Source organism: Fundulus heteroclitus, chromosome 10, assembly GCF_011125445.2.
Source record: "Fundulus heteroclitus isolate FHET01 chromosome 10, MU-UCD_Fhet_4.1, whole genome shotgun sequence".
Taxonomy (NCBI): Eukaryota; Metazoa; Chordata; class Actinopteri; order Cyprinodontiformes; family Fundulidae; genus Fundulus; species Fundulus heteroclitus.
In genome coordinates this window covers 14310822-14334404 of record NC_046370.1, presented here as the reverse complement: position 1 = coordinate 14334404, position 23583 = coordinate 14310822, and the positions used below count along the sequence as shown (strand labels likewise).

Here is a 23583-nt window from a genome sequence, read left to right as displayed (position 1 = left end):
TGACTGGCCTCAGAGGAACAGCTATTCATTGGCTGGTTGAATGCATTGCTACAATAAGCAGACAAGTCTATATTTAGAAATGTGTCCTCTCTGCAAGGAAACCGTGTCCCGGAGAACAGTTCATTTGGAGCGAAAAATAAAAATTTATATCATGGGTGACCAAACTGTGGCCCATGGGCCATTCGTGGCCCTGGGAAGGAGTTTGTGCTGTGCCATTTTTGAACCAGAGTTCAAATTTCCCTGCAGTTGATACGTTTCAGCAGCTATTTTTGAAGCAAGAGTGAACAATTTCCTGTTCTTGTTGCTGAGAATAGTCTCTAACAACTGATGCAAAAATGTCAGAAATTTTAAGATTGTGAGATCTTCGTTTACCTTTTGGCTCTAACATGAATTACAGGTCAATTAAAAAATATATACCCCCTTGGTTCTTCTGTTAAAAAATATTAAATTTATAGTTTAGTATTATATACAAAAGTAAAAGAACTAAATTAAATTATTGTTTGCTTTTTAGTGAAAAATCAAATTTTATGGCCTGCATGTACTTTCATCTTTACAGTTGGTCCAAAAAGTTAAGGCCATCACTGTATTACATCTATTCATTTTTTATGGATTACGGTTCAATCTTCTTCCCAAATCATTGAGGAAACACTTTATTTTATTTTGCTAAGCTAATTGAGCGTCTCTTCTTCAGGTGACAGGCACCATGGGCAACATGAGGACTGGTCTGCACCAGCACCTGGCGAGGTTGGATGAGATTTTCGCCACGCGGGGCGACTACGTGCAGACTCTGCAGTTCATGCAGCAGATGGCGGACAACGTGATCAAACAGTTGCTGGGGATTCCTGACTGGGACCAGGCTAAAGTGGACCTGGCGACCGCCGCTGATCAGACTGCAAATATAGAGTACTACAGGTGAGGAAATAGGCAAGGATACAAGTCCGGCTCAGTAAGTGGAGGGCGTGGCTTGCAAAGGGTTTCATAGACCCTGTAGTTTTCTACATTTAGGCACATCAAAACCACAAACTTTATGGTATTTTATTGGGATTTCATAGACTAACACATAGCAGTGGATAAATGTTCAGTGGAAGGAAACTGCTGCCTTAAATGATTCCACTTCTCAGGTCGGCACTGCAGTTGCCATGCCTCGGATGATTGAGGTTCTACACAGGCATCTGCATTTGTGTTGTTGTATCACATCCCAAATCAAACCCCAATAAAATGCATTAACATTTACTGGCTCTAAGATGAAAAGTTACACCTGATAACGCGTCACCTTTTCCACAACAGAGAGCATATATTCAGAAAGTGTGTATTCCTTGAAATTTAAAATTCAGCTCCTTTTCATGAATATTACACTAAGTTGTTGTGGACGCAAATTTATGCGGGGGGGGGCAAAATTTGAGTGTGCGGTTTGAAAATTCAGGCCATTACAGCAGAACGGTTTCAGGATGCAGCTATTTGTGCTCAGGCAGTAGCGATCTGCATCTTCATACGGAGATGTCTAAGCTGCATGAGCTTTGCGAAATTTATGTGAGGAGACTTCCAAGCATGAGTCAAACTCCCTGCAGACCAGGAATGAAGTATGGCATATTTATGAACATTAAATCTAGATATGGTCATTTGGTTTTTTTGGAGAAGCAAATATGCTCCACCATATGATATCAAGTCTATTTTTATAGCTCCAAACCCTGAGCAATTCAACCACATGACGATATATCTAATTAATGTGTAGGGAGTTCAGTCCAGCATGTTATGACCTGGATATATCACTTGGCGTTGGACAAAACATGACTTTACATGTATGCATCACCCACTTGTGTAAAAAGTGGCTCTAACTTGAATTATTTGAGGTCTTTAGCCATCCTTGCATGCGTCAAACATATCAACTAAAAAAAGCACAAATGGTTTGCATCCATGAGGGAGTTTTTCTTTAGACCTGATCAGTACTTGTTCAGGATTTCTGAACAGTTTTTGTAAGGACTTTTGCATTTTTTTTTCTCTCAACTGCAATTCAGTTCTGACAACCGTCAAAGGATTGTTTAGGTTTGTTAGGTTACTTAGCTTTGACCTACGACTCAGTCAGCCATAAACTGAAATGCTGAACAAATTATAGCCCAATAGTCTATTTCATTTCTCAGTTTTCAGAATGTGTGAGCCTTCAGAATCCTCAAATCCTAAAATAACTTAAATAAATCCTGTCTGGCAGCATGAGATAGACCAACCTAGGGAACAGGTGAGAAACAAAACAGGGATTCCTTGTGCTTGCTGTAGTAAAACCTTCCCCCAGAATAATGCTGCCACCACCGTGTTTCCCTGTAGTGATGATGTGCTCAGGGTCATGTACAGTGTTGGTGAAAATGTTGACTAAACAGGTGGCCTCTGGAGGCTGCACAGCATTACAGGACTGTCTCAGAAAATTAGAATATTGTGATAAAGTTCTTTATTTTCTGTAATGCAATTAAAAAACATGAAATGTCATACATTCTCGATTCATTACAAATCAACTGAAATATCACAAGTCTTTTATTGTTTTAATATCGCTGATTATGGCTTACAGCTTAAGAAACTTAAATATCCTATCTCAAAATATTAGAATATCGTGAAAAAGTATACTAGTAGGCTATTCAACTAATCACTTGAATCGTCTAATTAACTCGAAACACTGCAGGGTTTCCTGAGCCTTGAAAAACACTCAGCTTGGTTCAGTAAACTAAATCACAAGTATGGTAGTGGTTAAGAGACGACATAAGATTCTCACAGTAACTGGTGTACTGACCATGGCATTACTGTCCTTGATTGGCCTGCCAATTCCCCTGACCTGAACCCCATAGAGAATTTGTGGGGTATTGTGAAGAAGAAGCTGAAAGACACCAGACCCAACAATGCAAATGAGCTAAAGGCCGCTATTGAAGTATCCTGGGCATCCATAACACCTCAGCAATGCCACAGGCTGATTGCCTCCATGCCACGCCGCATTGATGCAGTAATCTGTGCAAAAGGATTCCCAACCAAGTACTGAGTGCATTAATGGACATTTTCAAATGTTTGATTTTGTTTTGCTGTTATAATTTTTTTTTTACTTGGTCTGAGGAAATATTCTAAATATTTTGAGATAGGATTTTTGAGTTTTCTTCAGCTGTACGCCATAATCAGCTATATTAAAACAATAAAAGGCTTGCGATATTTCAGTTGATTTGTAATGAATCCAGAATGTATGACATTTCATGTTTTTTAATTGCATTACAGAAAATAAAGAACTTTATCATAATATTCTAATTTTCTGAGACAGTCCTGTATATTGAGGGGTTATTAGAGGAAATACACTCACCGGCCACTTTATTAGGTACACCTGTCCAACTGCTCGTTAACACTTAATTTCTAAGCAGCCAATCACATGGCGGCAACTCAGTGCATTTAGGCATGTAGACATGGTCAAGAGAATCTCCTGCAGTTCAAATCGAGCATCAGTATGGGGAAGAAAGGTGATTTGAGTGACTTTGAACGTGGCATGATTGTTGGTGCCAGAAGGGCTGGTCTGAGTATTTCAGAAACTGCTAATCTACTGGGATTTTCACGCACAACCATCTCTAGGGTTTACAGAGAATGGTCCGAAAAAGAAAAAACATCCAGTGAGCGGCAGTTCTGTGGGCGGAAATGCCTTGTTGATGCCAGAGGTCAGAGGAGAATGGCCAGACTGGTTCAAGCTGATAGAAGGGCAACAGTGACTCAAATAACCACCCGTTACAACCAAGGTGGGCAGAAGAGCATCTCTGAATGCACAGTACGTCGAACTTTGAGGCAGATGGGCTACAGCAGCAGAAGACCACATCGGGTGCCACTCCTTTCAGCTAAGAACAGGAAACTGAGGCTACAATTTGCACAAGCTCATCGAAATTGGACAATAGAAGATTGGAAAAATGTTGCCTGGTCTGATGAGTCTCGATTTCTCCTGCGACAGTCGGATGGTAGGGTCAGAATTTGGCGTCTACAACATGAAAGCATGGATCCATCCTGCCTTGTATCAACTGTTCAGGCTGGTGGTGGTGTCATGGTGTGGGGAATATTTTCTTGGCACTCTTTGGGCCCCTTGGTACCAATTGAGCATCGTTGCAATGCCACAGCCTACCTGAGTATTGTTGCTGACCATGTCCATCCCTTTATGACCACAATGTACCCAACCCATGATGGCTACTTTCAGCAGGATAATGCGCCATGTCATAAAGCTGGAATCATCTCAGACTGGTTTCTTGAACATGACAATGAGTTCGCTGTACTCAAATGGCCTCCACAGTCACCAGATCTCAATGCAATAGAGCATCTTTGGGATGTGGTGGAACGGGAGATTCGCATCATGGATGTGCAGCCGACAAATCTGCGGCAACTGTGTGATGCCATCATGTCAATATGGACCAAACTCCCTGAGGAATGCTTCCACCACCTTGTTGAATCTATGCCACGAAGAATTGAGGCAGTTCTGAAGGCAAAAGGGGGTCCAACCCGTTACTAGCATGGGGTACCTAATAAAGTGGCCGGTGAGTGTATATATTTCTGATTTTTAATAAGAAATAGGAAGATTTTTAGTAGAGAAGCTAAGGATTCTTTTCTTTTTCTACACAATTATGCTCTTGGTCTTGGTCTATTACTGCATGTAATTTTGGGCATTTTAAGGGGTTCTAATAGATGTTTGACATTATTCTATTAGATCAAAAGTCAAACAGAAAGTGTATATTTCTTCCAACTATTGTATCACAGAAGTAGGGGATTTACACAGTAAACAGAAAGCAGCTCAAGCAAAAAGTTCATGTCAATAATGCTTTAGAATCGACTTGTCATGTCTTGATGTTTTTATTAGTTGTTAGAAATAGGCTTCCCAGAATGATCACCTCACCAGATCTGAGCCTTCCAAAAGATATCCAGTTAAACAAAAAGTTTGAAGGTTTGAATGTTGCACACAGTGAGGAAAGCCGTTGTTAGCTTTTCATCATCTCCGTGGATCACAGGCTCTTCAACATGTCCAGTCAGCTATCCTTCTGCTTGTTCTTCCATTGTGTGTTTCATCAACTCCATAGTGACAGTTTTCCATAGCAACAGACTGTATAATTTTACCTTTTTCCAGATTTTTTCCCCACCTCAGCATATAAATCACTGCAATATTGTGAATAGATGCAAAGGTAATAAATGCAGAAACACGGTCTTATTTTTGAAGATGTTGCTTTTCTCAGTGCAGTATCATAAAAACACATTCAAGAAATAAATAGTTAAAGGTCAATACGATATACTTGTCAAATCACCATGAACTGGGTTAGTTGTGACGTCCATCTAGCACAAATCAGCTATTGTCTTTGCAGTCCCACCTTCAAACTGTAGGGACATATGATAGAAAGATCCATCCATCCATCCATCCATCCATTCATCCATCCATCCATCCATCCATCCATCCATCCAATCAATGACTGTGATGTTCCACGCAGCACTAACTTTGCAACACTTCTTTGAGTTTTATAGCTATACTGTACTCCCATGTATCCAAATATAACCACAGGACTGCTCTGAATACATCAAACTCCACCCCACACATCTTTTTTTTTTTATTCCAGGTCAAACCAAATCTTTAGAACACACCAGATTGTTTCACAGGTCTAGTGACCTTTCTGTGGAGTCTGAAGATATGCTGGTGTGTTTGTATTGATTTGTAAGATGATCTTCTGCGTCACAGATGAAGCATTCTTAGGCTAATAGAGACGGACAACTTGGTGCCGACAGAGACACTACAAGCTCTCATTGGGCTTGTTTTTAACACTCCATCCAGACAAATGTAAAGTTTCATGTGTTTTCATTGTGTTTTTAGCTGGACTAATGGGTAGCAGCATTTCCAGGAATCCATTTAAATTGCTTTGTAGCTATTTTGTATATTTGACATACACTGCACAATTCTTCAAACCCAGCGGACATTTTCACATTTTGTAATGTTACAATAACAAACTTTAATATATTTTATTGGGATTTTATGTGACTGACCAATGTAAAGTGGTGCATAATTATGAAGTTGGGGGAGCGTGACATATGGTTAATAATAGAATTCTGAAATGTGCAGTGTGCATATATATATATATATATATATATATATATATATATATATATATATATATATATATATATATACTGTGTTTATTCTTTACAAAATGTTTACATTTTTACACCCCAAAAAAGAGACTAGAAACAAAATATCGCACTTCAAAATAAGATTGAACTTGCACAGTATAAGGTGAAACCTCGAAAATTAGATATATAACTCCAATTAGAATAGTGTTTGTACAACTGAGACGCTCTGTATATTCAGAATGTCAAATACAATGAGACTGAACTGGAAAACAACACAAATGGGTCTCAGAACAGTTATAGTGGATCTCCAAGGTGAAATAATTTATTTTGTTAAACCTTTTTGTTTATTAAACCTTTTAGATTAAATTAAATTCAAATTAATTAATATAGGTGGAAACTTTGAAATTACCAATGTGTTTTGTTCCATTGTGTGAGTAGTTTGGGAATATTTGTTGTTAGATTTTGAATCAACTTTCATACCATCTACAGATATACATTTTATTTAAATAGGGTGTCAAAAAATAATTTGTGGTTCAGCATAAAGTCTGCACATTAACACATGAAGGCAGCTAACCTTTCACACATGGACCAAATGGGAAAAGCTAGCAGCCAGACATTCTGTTTAACTTAAGAGAGCAGAAGCTTAAAAAATCTAAATGACCTTTTTTCTGGCTCATCGTTAGCTCTTGGGTAAATCTTTTCCACTCACCTGTGCTCTGCTGCTGCGGTTCATGATAATACTTGCAGAACATCCTCGCCTCAGAATTTCAATATTTTAGACCATTTCAACAACTTAAAACATAAAAACCCATATAGAACTTGACTCGTTACTGAAGATCGACCACATATTGAACAGTGCTCGGTGAGATTTCTGCCTAACCCTACTATAAACTTCACCACATCTTTATCCTTGACTTGTCTGATGGATTTCTTGTCCTTCAAGATGCAGTTTTCTCACTAATGTTCTCAAAAAACCTTTCAGGCCTTTAGAGAACATATGGATTTATCCTTCTACAATCTAATCTATCCCATTTTTACTGATCAGGCGACTTCTAAAGGCATTGGCTTGGAGTGGATTCTGTTTTTCAATTTAATTCAATTTTATTTATAAAGCGCCAATTCATGAAACATGTTATCTCAAGGCACTTTACAAAGTCAAATCAATCATATTGTACAGATTGGTTCAGATTATACAGATTGGTCAAAAATTTCCTATATAAGGAAACCAGTTGATTGCATCAAAGTCCTGACAAGCAGCATTCACTCCTGGGGAACCGTAGAGACACAGGAAGAGTCATCTGCATTGTCCATGGCTTTGCTGCAATCCCTCATACTGAGCAAGCATGAAGTGACAGTGGGAAGAAAAACTCCCCATTAACGGGAAGGAAAACCTCCAGCAGAACCGGGATCAGTATGAACGGTCATCTGCCTCGACCGACTGGGGGTTACAGAAGACAGAGCAGAGACACAACAAGAGAGACAAAAAAGCACAGAAGCACACATTGATCTAGTAATCTGTTCTACATTAGATGGTAATAGCGGGTGAGCCGTCTTCTCTGGATGATGTCACAGTTAACAGAACGCCAGACCAGGTGTACCTACTATGAAGAGAGAGAACAGAAAGTTAAAGCAGACATGACGACACGTAATGCATAATTGAAGAACAGTAGAACTGTATAGAGTGAGTGTTTAGGGCTATCTATCAATAAGAACCCTTGGAAATGCATTGAAGGTTTGGTTGTAACAGGACAAACTGTGAAAAAGGCTTCACACTATCATTAACTTTTTTTGTTTACAACTTTTTGCACCGCTCCCCCCCCCCACCCCCCCGCCTTTACCAAAGGTTCTTTGGAAAACAATTTTTGTGATGCTTACACGCACCCTCTCCACCCCCTCGTGTATCCCTGCCTTCCCCAGTCTGACTAATTGGATTAAGGATGACAGAGGCAAACACGGTGGCACCGGAGTGACTCCCGTGTAGATGCATCAGCTTCCCGCGCTTCACGCTGTCAGCGAAGGAAGAGATTAGATGAGGGCGAAGCAGTGAAGAGGTGGAGGTGAGGGAGAGAAGAAAAAGGGTACGAAAGAAAAGGGAGGCTGGAAAAACACGGAGATGGGGCGCAAGATTAAACAGAGAGGGGGAGGAATAAATAAAAACCTGTGCATGAGAGAATCAGAGGTTTTGTTGAGTAATGAGAGTGTGGGGCGGTGGGAAGTAAGTCAAAGACGGAAAAGAACGTCAACACCGTGCTGAAGAAGGATGAGAGCATTGGAGGAAAACAAACCCTGGTGGAAATAAATAGACAGCAGCAGCTGGCAGGTAGGATAGATTGATAGATCTCAGGTGGAGTGAAAAGTCTTTTATGTCCATCTGGACATTCAGCCATATGGATTCAAAGCCATTCATAATTAACCAGCTGGACAGATTGCGTTGTGTTCGGCTGCAGCTTGAATACTGTTCACAGATGGTTGCATTAAAGAAGACAAAGCTGGTCCTCAAACACACACATTAACAGGCAACTACTGTGTTACACGCGTCTACTAATGGTTATGCTCTCTTTTTGGTCTACCTTTCATTTTTTTACTATCTTACAGACCAGAAAGAAAATCTAAGTTTTTCCCAGCTTTGCTTTTCTTTTCCTTTTTTTTTTAAATTGCTTTCTAATTGATTTGATGCATTGTGGGCATTATTCTCACCAGTGTTAATGAGCGTATGCTCAGTGGTACTGTGTGGAGCAATTGTTGGGTTGGATTTGTTCCTGGCGACTCCAGAGACAATGATTTCTGAGAAAATTAGATGTGTTTGAACAAACTATGAATTTTGTTCTGCCATACTGTGTTTGAACGTCTAATCGTACATGCTTCTGTTTCTTTGTCTGTTCAAGGTGGATTGAAATTTGCTTGCTTGAATAACCATTTCTGCTGTTCTCTTTACATGAACCGGGAATAAGCACACGTTCGTCTGTGTAATATGATAAAAACGCAACTTGTTTTCAAAGTTATGTTTTTAATATGTTTTAATTTTTTCCATTTATTAATTTTACTTACTTTACCTATTGATTTTTTTTTTCAGTGCTATAATAATACATTTATGTATTTTAATTTGGAGTCTTATGCAGGGGCCTTCAACCTTTAATTCATCCTTTTACAGTCCAAGCGAAATTTAGGGGATACACTGTTGGAAAAATAAAGCATCCATCCATCCGTCCATGCATGTATGTAAGCAAGCTCAGTAATACTGTTGAGGTGACCACATACTAGCTACACCTTGGTAGTTTAACATAGTCATAAATGCCTGAACCGGATCAGCTGGAGGAAAGCTGTGATGTGTTTACTTTCTGTTTTATTGAGCAACAGAAAGGAATATCCCTTGGTTGGTTGTTATTAGGTTCAGTTTCTCGCATCTATACGTTATGCGTTGAATTTTATGTAGAAATGGAGCTGAAATCATCCATTTTGTGGGGTTAGCTGTTTGAATATTTGTCCGCGTTTCCATGCAGTGAATTCTTTTAATTATCTGAAATGTTATTGTACATTTTGTGCAACTTTCCGCAAGTTTTAAATTAATTATAAGAATATACTGAATATACTGTATGTATTTCCATAACTAACCCGTGAAATAGACAATGAATTAATATAGTACTTTTCATACAGACAGGTTTATGTGAAGTTACCAACAGAGGTTAAAATCAAGTGCAAAGACAAAGCACCTATTAGTACCAATGACTTGGCTTTCAAAGGGCGACTGTTGTAACCATCTTTTTTAGCTTGTTTTATATTCTTTTGCTTCTAAATATGCTAATATATATATATATATATACAATAATGAGTTATTGTTTCTTATTAGAAAATTCCCTTTATACTGTAACATTAACATTCATTCACTGGCAACAGTTTAATTTTCACTTCTGTCTGTGTCTCAAGATGGCTAACCTACCTTCTGCTCCTCATCCTGGACCTGATTATCTGCCTGCTCGCCTGCCTGGGCCTGGCCAAGCAGTCCCGCTGGCTCCTTACCACGTGAGTCTATGTGCACTGTAAAACTGTTACATTAACACTGTCAGTCTTTTTTATTTTTATTTTTTTTATTTTTGCCATTTAAAGGTATACTATGCAACCGGGGTTGATTTTCCAGCGAGGCTCCCCCCAGAGGGCGAAAGTAAAAGTGCACTGTCGTAATGATGCTCAGCTGTTCTGGTTTCTCCGTCAAGTCAGGCGCGGTTGTTTTTAGCTTAGCAGACAGGCGAACGCAACGAAAAGTGGAAAAAACGGCAGTAGAAACAATGACTAACACAGTGAAGGTATGAACATCAAGCTTCCTGCAGCGCTATCTTGGCGAGGCGGCGGCCGCCGCCTCGCCAAGCCGCGACCGCCGCCTCGCCAAGCCGCGACCGCCTCGCCAAGCCGCGACCGCCTCGCCAAGCCGCGACCGCCTCGCCAGTTTTATTATTATTATTATTATTATATATTTTTTTTATTATTATTATTTTTTTATGTTGGCGAGACGCTACCGCCACCGCCTCGCCAAGCCGCGAGGCGGCTTGGCGAGGCGGCTTGGCGAGGCGGCTTGGCGAGGCGGCTTGGCGAGGCGGCTTGGCGAGGCGGCTTGGCGAGGCGGCTTGGCGAGGCGGCCTCGCGGCTTGGCGCGAGGCCGCCTCGCGCCAAGCGAGGCGGCCTCGACATTGAGGCCGCCTCAATGTCAATAATATTATTATTATGTTGGCGAGCGGTAGCGTCTCGCCAACATAGAAAAAATAAAATAATAATAATAATAATAATAAAACTCGATATACTTGCATGTTTATTTGACGTTAACACGCGGTTCTTTGTTGTTGCTTTCGCGCGCGCATATAGTGAATGGCAGGGCAAAAACACATGGAGTTCTCTCCGTAAAGCGAGACTTCTGTGTGTGCGGGCCGTGAGCTCTTGCAATTGCAAGTGCGGTATTTCCCCCACAGACCCCCAGGGCGGCCGAGAAAACCTTTGTTCGACCTGAAATGACTCATTTAATCATCCAAAACGGTATGGAACACATTAATTAACTGAAAAATGTTGCATAGTATGTCTTTAAGCCTGATTTCTCAGTTTTTTACACCAAAGCACGTCTGGTAGGAAAATATGAAGAGTAGATGCAATAACAGTTTACTATATAAACCATAGGACCAAACTAGTAAACCTCAAGCCAAATAATAAAGTAAAATTGTTATCAGCAGCAGTGGCCCTGTGCTGGATTAAAAGAAATAGACAAACATAATATATCACATGGCGCAAACTTAAATGAATGTGAAAGGGGGTTTAATGCAGCCCCATTAGGAAAGGTTGGTCAGTGCCCTCTGATCAGGAATGCAAATCCTGCTTGATGGATTCTAAGGCTCAGTTTGAGTTGGCAAGAATGAAATGACTTTTGCTCAAAAGCAGCCTTGAATACAACCATTGGCTAAACCTGACTAAAGATGGCAATTGTTTTTGCAGAAAAAGAATTGATGTTTTTTGAATCAATAAAAACTGAAACCTTCAATTAATTTTGGATTATTACAAAATTGTCTGAACCACCACATTTGCTAAATAAGGTTATTCATGGAAAACACATTGACATGTTTATAAGGATTCAGACAAAACATTTTTGAACAATGCAACTTAGCAAGGACGTATTCAGTTTTGACTGAAGTCTGGGTTAAACCAGGACATTTTGAAAGTTATCTGGCAAAAAAATATGTTTTTGTAGATTGCTTGTAAAAAACAGAGACCCAAAACCATTTGATCATGATAAAATAAGGTTGTATACACCAAGCCTCTATCTTGATAGTGTTTTGATAGTCCTTTTGAGCCAAAAACTTATTTGCTCTCGGGCGTGATAAACAGTTATGAACAGACGTGGCAACATCTAGTGACAGTATCGCAGAACTATCATAATGGCAGTTTGCTTAATTTATAAATCAATTGTAAATTATGCCGGACCACGCCTGACCCGCTGCAATGCCTCGCAATTAAGTGGCAGCATAGCATGATCAAAGACCAACTGTTATTAGTTAAATAAACAAATCTACAAAAACTTTAACAGTCTCATATCAGAATATTTACTCATGTCAATCAACTCTGCGGTCACACCTGAACAGTCGGTAGGTTTAGCGTCTGCTTCAGTGAACACCAACGGTCATACTGTATTCCCAGCGACATTCCAGTCTTTTCCCTCTTGGAATCATATTTTTTGCGCTTTTTTTGACTGGATTTTGGACCATTCTGCATTGTTTCGCTGGGAGATGCTAACTGCCATTAGCTGCTAACTTGTTTTAACCCCTGCTGTGCATGCACAGTACGTACGTACATACATTAACATTGCAAATAAACACCAAAAGCTTTATTTACTAACAAAATTAGCAAAAACAAAGCATAAAACACCAAAATAACAACTAATATGCCAGCAGGACATGATCAACTTTCATAAAAACGTTGTATGCAACCAGAGTGAGCTACTTGCGTATAAATAAAAAAAGTCAAATAACATGGCAATGCATCTTTAAAGTTAAAATGCAATTGCCTCAAATACTTTTTTTTCTTGTCTATAAAAACGTGACTTTTCACTGCTTTGCCTAGCTTGAAAACTGAAAAAGATTTAAAAGACAAATAAGTTATCTCCTGTAGCAGTCTAACACACTCATATTGTGATCAAATTTGTTAATTATATATAATAAGCAGCAGAGGACGAAGAGGTGAGTAAAAATTTGTAATGATTCACTTTAAACTGGGGAAGATCACAGGAGCTTGGTGTGTGGTTTCTGTGTCTTCCCATGGGAAATATCCTGTGTACAAGGCAGCTAAGCCCTGGATCATATCCATGTACAAATAAAGCTCAGCTTGCCCCGTCTTATTTGACCGTTTGCCTTTCAGTGCTGCCAGCAGGAGGCTGAACTATCTCAGAGTGTTGCCGTCTCAGTGGCTTTGCTCTACAAATTGAACTGGGGGAGCTGTGGAGAGATGGGAGCTAGGCCATAGATGTTATCTACAATATAACTTCCTGAGGATTGTTATTCCACTTAAACACTTGACCTGCTTTAAATAGCTATAGACGTGAATTAGAAAATGTTTAACAGGCAAAAACACGGTAGATGTGGGGAGTCTTTTGGCATGTGATTAATTATTTAACTCTGTCTTTTTAAAGTGTTTTCTGCATTAATATTTAATGGCTTTGACCATTTAGAAGTGACAGGAGTACAAATAGACTTCCTGCACACATTGCTTCTCTGCAGATGTTAGGTCTGACCCTCTGGTTATTGTTGTACAGGGTTGCTATGCTGGATGTCATGTTTCATTTTAATTTTGTGCCTCTCTTGTTCGTTCTTTTGTCTTGAAGGAGTTGTCAAGACATAGAGGAACAATCAGATGAATCTTTTTAGACCACAATAGGTTTTTTTCGTCTTTCTTAGGCAAAGTGGACCCTACTAACCACACAGATCCCCATCCCTCCCACTTCACCCTTTAACCCCGACACAAACACATGAGGCAAGTTATAGCGTCAAGAGAGCCTGCCGTCCCAGCGGAGGCTCTCCTCCAGTGGAGTGGAAGTGGTTTGAGGCAAATTACACTCTGGAGGGCTAACAGCTCCTTGTGGTGCTTTGAACCGGCTGACTGGGTGTTACTGTGACACTGAGAATAACAGCTTTGACAAGAATTTATACGCACATGTGAAACAGGGCGGGACAGCCATAAACTTTGCTGTAAACTTTATAGTTATCAGTTGTTTTAGATTGTTCACCTCTTTTTCTGGGATGATGAGGACATGCATAAAACTACAGGGCTCTATAATTTTGCCGAAAATCAAAATTGAGATATATTTCAACCATAATTGCGATTGTGATTTAATTTTGACAATTCTCTGCATTAACCACAAGCAACAAAAATGCCCTGTAGATAAAGATGTTTGTAAACAAGGACTATTTAAAACAAGAAATTTAACAGTTTTTATTAATCAGAATATTCTTCTTCGAGAGAGTAGCTTGTTGAGTTGGATGTCAATCCTTGTTGAATATAAAGTGCAACCAACAAATAAGTCTATGTATTAATCATAGGGCTGGGCAAGTTAACGCGTTAATTTCGCATTAACTCATTAGACTATTAACGGCGATATTTTCTTTAACGCGCGTTAACGCATGTTGCTCACATGCTTTTATTTTGTGAAGGTCTGTTGCTGCGGTGTAGGGGTTTGAATCAGAACAGTAGGTGGCGATAATGCGCCAATAACCTCGCTGTCAGCCAAACCTCGGATTCAGAGTAAGAAAGGTGCTGGCCGGAAAAAAACAAAGCTGACGTGGGGAAGGCGGTGTTTCCCGCAGGAATTTGCTTAGGCGAGGCGGTGAGTTGGCGAACTGAACAAGTTTTGTGCGGAGCGGAGCGAGGGGGTCTGCTTAGACGCCGTCGGTGAAGTCGCTTCTCGCTTCAAAGTATCCATGTGTTTTTGCCTGTTTTTCCCTGCCATTCACTATATGCACGCGAGAAAGCAACAACAAAAAAACGCGTGTTAACGTCAAATAAACATGCACGCATATCGAGTTAGCAAGCATTTCTGTTTAAAGTTCTTCCAGCATCGAATATGACAGAAACAAGTTAGTTGTAACCACTGCCAAGTTAAACTTTGGTATTGAACATAAAATGGTAATGCTGCTCCCTGCTGTTACCTCAGAAATTGCCTGTTTTTGGTAGATTTTTTCCCCATAAAGAGAATTCCCTGTCAGTGGCAATAAGCTTTAATTTATTATTATTGCTATTTTTTGTTTTACATGTTTAAGTTGAGCTTTACACTAAATATGTGTTACTGATAAGTGCTACAAATGTTACAACACTTTTGTTCATATGGCAGCAGAACATTAAAATAAAAGTGCTCTTTACACTACTTTTGAATTCATTCTTGGAGTTTGTAAATACAATGCGATTAATCGCGATTAATCAGGGCGATTAATCGCGATTAAATATTTTAATCGTTGCCCAGCCCTAATTAATCACTTTTACCAGTACTTAGTCCATGGTGAGATTCATGAACGTTTCTGGTAAAAAAAAAAAAAAAAAAAAAAGTATGATTATATAAACTCTAAAACAAATAATAAAATTGGATTATCTCACTGCTGCAACTCTCTTCCCCTCCAAGTGGAGGCGAACGCACTTTAAATATATTACCCACACCTAAAGGACGTGTCTGATCTATTAATTGTTACATATCCAAAAATTGCAGACCTCTGCAATTTGGAAACTGCGTTTTTTTTAAATTGCTGTAATATTGAACATTCAATTAATTGTCCAGCCCTACATAAAACTGACAGGTCAACATGTAAGCATGTACGAAACATGTGGCTTAAGTGAGTGAGATAATACCGCCTCTTACCCGTTTTATAACCTCAACTTTATGGATGGAATGTGTGTCCCTGAAGAGAGGAAAAGCATTAGATGGTCGTGAGCTATGACTTACAGGAAGGCTCTGTGGGAAGAGTAATAAACAGTTTTACAGGGGAAGTGAGCACTGTGTCAGTAGCCTTGAGTGTCCTCAATGTCAGACATTTTGCACTATGTACGTCTGATTAAAAGTAACAGAGCTAAAGTGAGACAGACAGGTCAATTTAAGTTCATTTCTCTATTCCTGTGACACGCCCGTGTAGACATGGAGGCATATTAAAACCTCATTATTTAGTATAAACTATAACACTTGTAAAGCAAAACACGCATTGCACTTATCAAGCTGCTTTTAAGAAATTGCATGTCAATCTGAATGTTACCAGAATTGTAGCTTTATACACCACAGTTTTTGTCATGCTTCACTGTGTGTCACAGTGGGATCGCCCTAGGGTGCTTTAATGAAAGGCAAATCAAAATATATGGGTGGGGTGGTCTTCCAAATGGTAAATGGACTAAATCTATATGGCGCTTTTTTAGTTACAGACCACTCAAAGCGCCTAAACAATGGCCACATTTAAATAATCACACTCACAAATACCCACACATTCATACACCAGTACGAAGATTGGAAGGACACTTGGGGTAAGCTGGAATTGAGTGCTTTTAGGTTACGCTATATCTATCAAACATTTCTATTAACTTGAGTAGACCATCCAAAAGCAACATGTAGTGCACAATGAAATGGAACAAGAGATAGCAGGTAGGGTTGAATGAATGGAGACAAATGTTCAGAGTAATTGGTAATTTACTTCTAGCCATCCCAGTGGATGTTTTTATTTGAAAAATCTGGGTTTACAGTTGCAACTAAAAGCAACATTTGCAAGCAAACTGAAATAATGTGATTTTGCCCAGTTTTTTTCTGGTATGACTTTAGGACTTTGCTTGCATTGCTGGAATAAAAAAAAAACATGCTTTTCAGTCTTTATGATTGCAATCTTGGTTTTGTATTAGTGAATAGTCCTTGATCACACTGCAGTTAATATAAAGTAATTTTTCTAAATCGCTACCTCAAAGTGGTAGATTTTATCAGGTATTGTATTTGTGGTGTTCAGTTTGCCAGGGCGTTTATTACTTGTATACACAATTTAATGGATGAGCTATACAAAAGAAATGCTTAAAAAAAACAACTTTTAAAATCATAAATTGATTTTCTTTTTAGCGGAAACATTCGTAGGTTGTTCCATAAAATTCAACAACAAAAAAGACGTATGTAAGTTTATGTAACTTCAGCAAGTTAGTTTGTCAAAGACACAAACTTCAAAGATGATTTCCAGAAGTTTTTCTCATCGAAAATAAGATTTTAGATACTTTGAATGGCTATCGCTTTATCACTACAACATAGCTTTATCATTGGGCTGTCCATGTCTGTGAAGCTAATATATAGCCAGATAACCTTTCAGGAGATTTACTGCTTTACTGTTGCAGACAAAGAAGCTGTAGTGATCTTTTAAAGTTACAGTCAAATTAGGTTGACCAGATGTCCCCGATTTCTGGGTACACCCCCACCCAATCACTTAACAAAATCAGAGACGTTCCTGGTTTTCATTAGAGAACTCTGGTCACCTTAAGTCAAATACTAGTGTCATTGTGTTAGCTTGTAACGTTAGCGCAGTTAGCATGTGTATCATTCTGCATTTAATATTTTTTCCTCTCTGTCAGCTTCATAGGGAAAGTGCCTCAAAACAACGTTTTTGTGTTTGCTTTTTTGGCTAAAGAGGGTCACATATTTTTTTGTTCTGGCTTTACTTGAGAGGTTGGCAAAGTTTCACAGTTGCAGCGGCATCTCATTGTTTTACTGCCAGAAGCAGTAGCACAATTTGGGAAAATCAGAATGTGTAACTATGCAGATAAGCTGCTGCTCCAGAAAACCCCACCATAGTCAAAGAAAGTCAGAGTAATATTTTGATTACCCTACCTCAAATACAAATCTCTAATTTTAATTCTAACTAATACCAATGTCTGTCTGACTAATTCAATAATAATAATGAAAAATGTAATTGGACATTGGAGTGTGGTTCAAATAAATGTGACAGTGGTCTGCCATATAGGACACAATTCTGTAGTTTCTGCCTTGAAGGTTGCATAGTTTTTGTTTTACTCCATAAATATGAATAAAATATTTAAGGATAAAGGTGTCTTCAATTAATGTTAAGTAAAGTTGTAGAGTTTTATTTTTTTCAGAAGAAGACCTATTTTCTAATGTGATTTAATTCATACTGACTGGTGTGCATCCACCATTGCGTCATCTGCCCTGCTCCATGGGCCTCTGTGACTTTTTTCCTTTGGATATGCTTTGCTTGAGGTTTACACCCCATTTGCTGCTTTTCTCTTGAAGTCAGGAAATCCATTTGACTACCAGAGCACAGAATTGAGTTATACAGTATCGCTCCCTCGCTCAGCTAGGACTCAACCTGCTGGCACTGAGAGGGCAATCTGAGGACGTTTCTCCTGTTTTCTACCCAGTCACTCAATGTAACACTTGTTTAAATCCGGTCACATACTTCAGTAAAGTCAAACATTCATGGTTAATCAGACATGTAGGTCACTAAATCCCAGCCATTTGAGCATAAAGATTTTGATAGCAAAGCGGCAGCATTTTTCATGCTCTTTTAGTCTCATTGTTGATGAAAGAAATAGTCTTTTATATCAATTTAAGATGTTTTGGGAGCCTTTCAAGTTAAAATAATCATTAGTTAGGAAATGTAGCATCCACAGATGTATCGTTACCCCTTGGTAAAATTAAAAAACAACAACTTTAAAGTAAATTTTGATTTCATTGCAATTGCATAATCTCATCGTTTAAAGACGTAAAAGTACAACATTTTATATGAATAAGTTTACATTCTTATCCAACTTTAAGAGATGAATGATTTTAACATATCACCCATGGTCACCCTATAAAAATCATCCAAATTGCAATATATACTTTAGGTCTTAAAGTTAATCAGAGTTTCTCACAATCTAAATGATTAATCCATGACTTCCGTAAATAAGTGAAATAGAGACTGATTTATTTTTAACTTTTCAAAATGGCAAAGACATTCAAGAAAGTGTAACGAAGGCCCGGTTCGTTAATGGGCAAGTGCACACATGCACCATACTTGAAGTACTTTGAACATGCACATGGCACTTTTTATAGCACACTGCGCTTTTAAGTTATTGGCTAATTTGCACGATTAAAATTAAATAATTGCACACAATTGTTTTTAAAAGATATATATTGAATATTTTGGGTTTCCCATGCACATCCGGTAGCAGAATCAACAATTATAAATGTGCAATCATTTGGTGCAATATGTGATTTTAGTAATATCTTTTAAATGTTAGTGTGTAGTGTATGTGATTTGTTGTAAGGGTTTTAGTGTTGTGTGATGTGTTGTTTTTACTTACCTTCCAAAAGAATTCCTGGGGGACCAGACACCTATTTGAAACTTTAGGAGTAGTTTATGGTTTTAGATTTTTGGGGAATTATTTATAGTTATGGTATTGGGATTTTTCTATTTAGTTGGTGGGTTATTTTTACATGGTTTATTGGTGGGTTTTAATGGAGGAGTTTTACATTGTTTTTAATAGAGCTAATGTTGTACATCCCTAGTGGTTTTAATGGTCTTACAGAGTTAGGTTTGAACCCTTTAAAAGGCACCCAGTTCATTCACTGAGATGTTCTGCTGCTGCTAGGAAACTGTTGCTTATATGCCTCCATGCACTTTATGTTGCAATTTTTGCGCTTGTACTTTGGATTATTTTTAGAGAAAATGAAAGAAAAAAGCCAATAGAGGACCTCAAAGCTCCCCGGCTTCCATAATTTTGTTTGGTACACCACTGTTATTCCTACCACTCATTGCCTACCTGTCCACAGTAAGGTAGCTGTATTTTGATCTTCATAAGTCAAGGTAATGGCTAATAGCAGTTAGGAGGATAGTATGAAATTAAAACACAATCCTTGCCATAATCATGTTATTTGTATATACTGAGGGTTTAAAAAGTTATTATTTCAAGATTTTTGGTCAAATTTGCATTAATATTTACAGTGTACATTTGCTTTATTTAGAAAGGAAGGTGCTTGAGAAAGTGCTACAGTGACTAGAACTTTCTTCAGCTCTGTGGGGCATAGACTAATGTATTGCTCAGATTTACATACAGATTTTTGTATTTACAACACTGTGCCTGCAAGACTGTAAAAAAGCTTTTGTCTTTGGATATGCTTTGATTTACAATGAAAATAGGCAGTCTGTAAAGCCTCCCTTCATTTCTTATCTCATTTATTGTCTGGGTTCGTTGAGAGTTTTGGTATCACACAGAAGCAGGGACACAAACTACAAGAGCAAAGAGCTAATATGAAGGCAGAAAATGTTGAAAGGATCTTGCTAGCAGAGCCATGGGAATACTGAGGCATAGAACTGAGACAGCAGTTTGTATTCTCACTGTTACCTCATTTCTCTGCAAATGTTTTTTTTTTTCCCTGAGCCATAGAGAATTGAAAGTTATATATGATGATGATGATGATGATGATGATGATGATGATGATGATGATGAAAAAGTATGTTTAAAGCAACATGTCTTAATGGTATAATTAGAAGAAACAGATTGATTTTTCTACCAGAGTCAACTAAATGAGTCCTATTATTTGACCACAATCCTAGTTTTTAATTGTGCCTAGATGTTATCTTTTAGACCATTTGATCACATGTATATAAGTTCTATTTTTATAAACTGACATCATTGGGGATTTAGTCCACTGAGAAATGAAGTCAAACAAGAGTATCTGCATGGGCAGACCAACAGAGCGGAGGACTGCTGACCATTATCTGGTTGACGAAGCAACTCTGCTCCAACATTGTGCTGATGTTGCATTGACAACGTCACAGATATTCATGTGCTGTCAGGACAGTTAGATCAACTCTTTTATTTTCATTTAAATGAAATTAAAATATGTATTTTATGTGTCTTTATGTCATTGTCCTTTGCTTCTCTTGTCTTGCTGTCATTTGACCTTTTTGCCTGTTTCAGAGCATAATCTTAGACATAGCTGAAGGAACAATGGCAGTGAAGCTACACTTACAAAACTATTGAGTCTCAAATTCCTTGAATAACTTAGCTGAATAATGTCAATAACTCTGTATTGTACTGGTTTGTAAAGGAATCATATAATAGGTATAACTACAACCAGTTGTTGGACGTTAGAGGTTTGTTTAACCTGAGCTCAATATAAAAGCTCTTCAATCAAAGCCTGGTCTCTTGTCGTAGTCTTTAAGGTATCACCAAAACATGATAGAGTCTTAGAGTTCCCCAAAGGTTTTGAGCATGAATAAATATGAGAAAGGTCATGGTGGCTTATTATCATGGTGAAAGCTAATTGGGGTCCTGGGTGGTATATGGGGCACTAGCCGGGATACACGTAGTGGCATAGTTTGGTTGATGAGGATAAGAATTATGGCTGAACAGGCTGGTCCTTATGACCAGGTTATTATTCCATCATGGTGACAATGTTTTTCTACTGTCACATTCCAACATCCTTAAATCAGGAGTAGAAGGAAAATAAAAGGGAAACCCCCTTTTCAGTAGTGCTAAGAATGCTTAGACCTTAACAGCATCATGATTTTCTGCAAACTGGTGGAGGCTTTTTAAAGTACTGCAATTGGGCTGTTTGATTATTTTTAATATTTACTTAAAGTTTGCTAAAGTAAATAGTTTCTTAAGTTGGATGAAAAGACCAAAAACAAACAAAAAAAACATTCAACATTCAACCCAAGATCTGGTCGCAGAGGCTACAGGAGAAATCCAGTTGGGAAACTCAGAAATGTCTCCTTCCAGTGAAACTCTCTGGTTAACTCTGGGGAATTTAAATATGTTGCAGCTCTTTAACAAGTTCTTGATCTGTCACAGTGTCCCTCACTGTGTAACGTGCCCAGAAAACCTCCAGGAGGCACTCAGAAGGCTTACCTTGCTCCCAATCTGGAGGGAGCAATCCACCTTTCTCAAGTGGGACACCAGTCAGATTTAGCTGAGCTGGCTTTTATCCAGGTCACTTCAGACTCACCTCTAAACATCTCCACGTCAAGCTGAAAGTAATGGTTTGAAGACACAAACAGAGGCACATCAACCAAAATATGGTGTGCCCTATCCAAATCGATCCAATGGGATCATGAATGTCCACGAATACCAAAAATTGGATCAGTTAAAACAGGGAAGCCTCATGGATACCATCCAGCCCTGGGAACAAGTTTGTATTGCTGAGAATGCAGACACAATTATATCTTTGGACATGAAAGGACTAAATAGCTCTTAAAAACAACCTTACCCTTCTCTTTAGCCAAACAATATGAATGGACTTGACAATCAACTCTTATAACCCTTTAGGACCTCCCTCAATGTCAAGATCTGGTCCACTTTTTCACTAAGTCAAAAGCCACATGTCTCCCAAATGTGACTTTCAACAGCTGGTCAGGGTCTCGCAGATCGCTTGCATTAAAAATATCCAGGGTTACTAAGAAGTGGGAGCCCTCTACTATATAAACAAATTACATGGGCCCTTTCTTACAAAAACAGCTGCATAATTTCAGGCCTTTCATGGCGAATGTGTTAACCAAAGGCATCAACAATTGGCACACAAGGTCAGGAGCTGAACCATAGAGCAAGGGAAGATGGTGGCGTAGTCTGAAGAATCACTTTTACTTTTACATCTTGGGAATGGCAGTCTGCTTGTGTGTCACCTATCAGGGGAAAATATGGCACCTGGATGCCCCCTGGGAAGAAGGGAAGGCAGGCCAATATTCTCCTGGGAAACATTGAGTCCTGTCATCCATGCAGAGGTTATTTTGACAACTACCTAAGCATTGATGCAGACCATGTCTACTCTTTTGTGGAAATGGTACTCCCTGATGGCACAGAACGGGATTTATGTAAGGTCATTTGAATTTAAACGTTACTGTGGTCTAATGAGTTACCATATAAGCTGATAATATGTTGAAAAATCTTACTTTACCCCTATTGTTGAAAAAAATATGACACTGCTAGTTTGAATCACGTTTGCGGATTCCTGTATGATGTCAACGAGGAATTGGATGATCAGGACAGACCATACTGTGTAAAGAAACTCACACTTTAAGAGAGCCACTGGGTCATTGTTCAATGGGTTTTCTTTTAGTTCGCCTTTGGTTTAACAAATAAATCAGTTCATCCGTGGAGTTGCTCTGCATCATGCTGTTGCTATGTGTCCCTGCAGGATGATGGTGTTTGGCGTGCTGACTCTGATCCTGAGCTGGACTTCTCTGGGCGCTGACCTCGCTGCTGCTGTGGTAAACTGACTCACTTTCCTTCCTCTCTGACTCACAAAGCCTACAATGAACCGGTCATATTTGCAATACCAGACAAGGAAAATGAATGGCTTTATTTATTTGTTTAGACTTACCCTTTCATTTTTGAATGCATTCATTTAATAATTTTGGATTTACAAATTTCTTTTTTTTACCTTTTACCCATTTCTTTTCAGCTTTTTCTTCACTTTTTCATTTTGGATTTATTTTCCAAAATGTGTTTAGTCATGTACAGATTTTTTTTTTGGTTGTTATCAGGTTTTTTTGGCGGGGGGCGGTTATAGATACATTTATTAATGTCATATTTCTCCTCTATGCTCTTATCACTTTTTTGTTTCCTCATACATGTCTATGTTCCAGTGGTTCCCTTTTACAGCACCATCAGCTCAGCTTCTTACTGGTTGGGCAACAAGAAGTAGCCAGTATTCCAGATTGGCTATGCATACTTTGATTTTCTAGAGATTGTGTTGCTTTGCAAATGAATTTGTACACCTTAAACTTTTCCAAATGTTTCACATCACAACCAAAACTTTTTAATGTCATTTATTGGGACTTAATTAAATAGACCAACAAAAACCATATATGCACAATCTTTTTTAATTAATACTGTAAGCTGATACCCTGAAATAAATAGCTGATACAACAGCTGCTAGTTCTACTTTCAAAAAATTGTCTTTTATGGAAGTGTGTCAAGACGAGACCCTTACTTGAAAGAAAGCCAGAA

General features: G+C 38.6%; 1 protein-coding gene across 4 annotated transcripts in view; it reads left to right on the top strand.

The window, feature by feature from the left end:
- ttyh2 (tweety family member 2) overlaps nucleotides 1-23583 on the top strand; it is an 87844-nt gene that overhangs the window by 45459 nt on the left and 18802 nt on the right. For all 4 annotated transcript variants that reach the window (XM_036142079.1, XM_012862833.3, XM_012862832.3 and 1 more), the window contains exons 4-6: nucleotides 692-912; nucleotides 10027-10122; nucleotides 22769-22841. In XM_036142079.1, the coding sequence (XP_035997972.1) occupies nucleotides 692-912; nucleotides 10027-10122; nucleotides 22769-22841 (390 nt within the window). The remainder of the gene's footprint in view (nucleotides 1-691; nucleotides 913-10026; nucleotides 10123-22768; nucleotides 22842-23583) is intronic.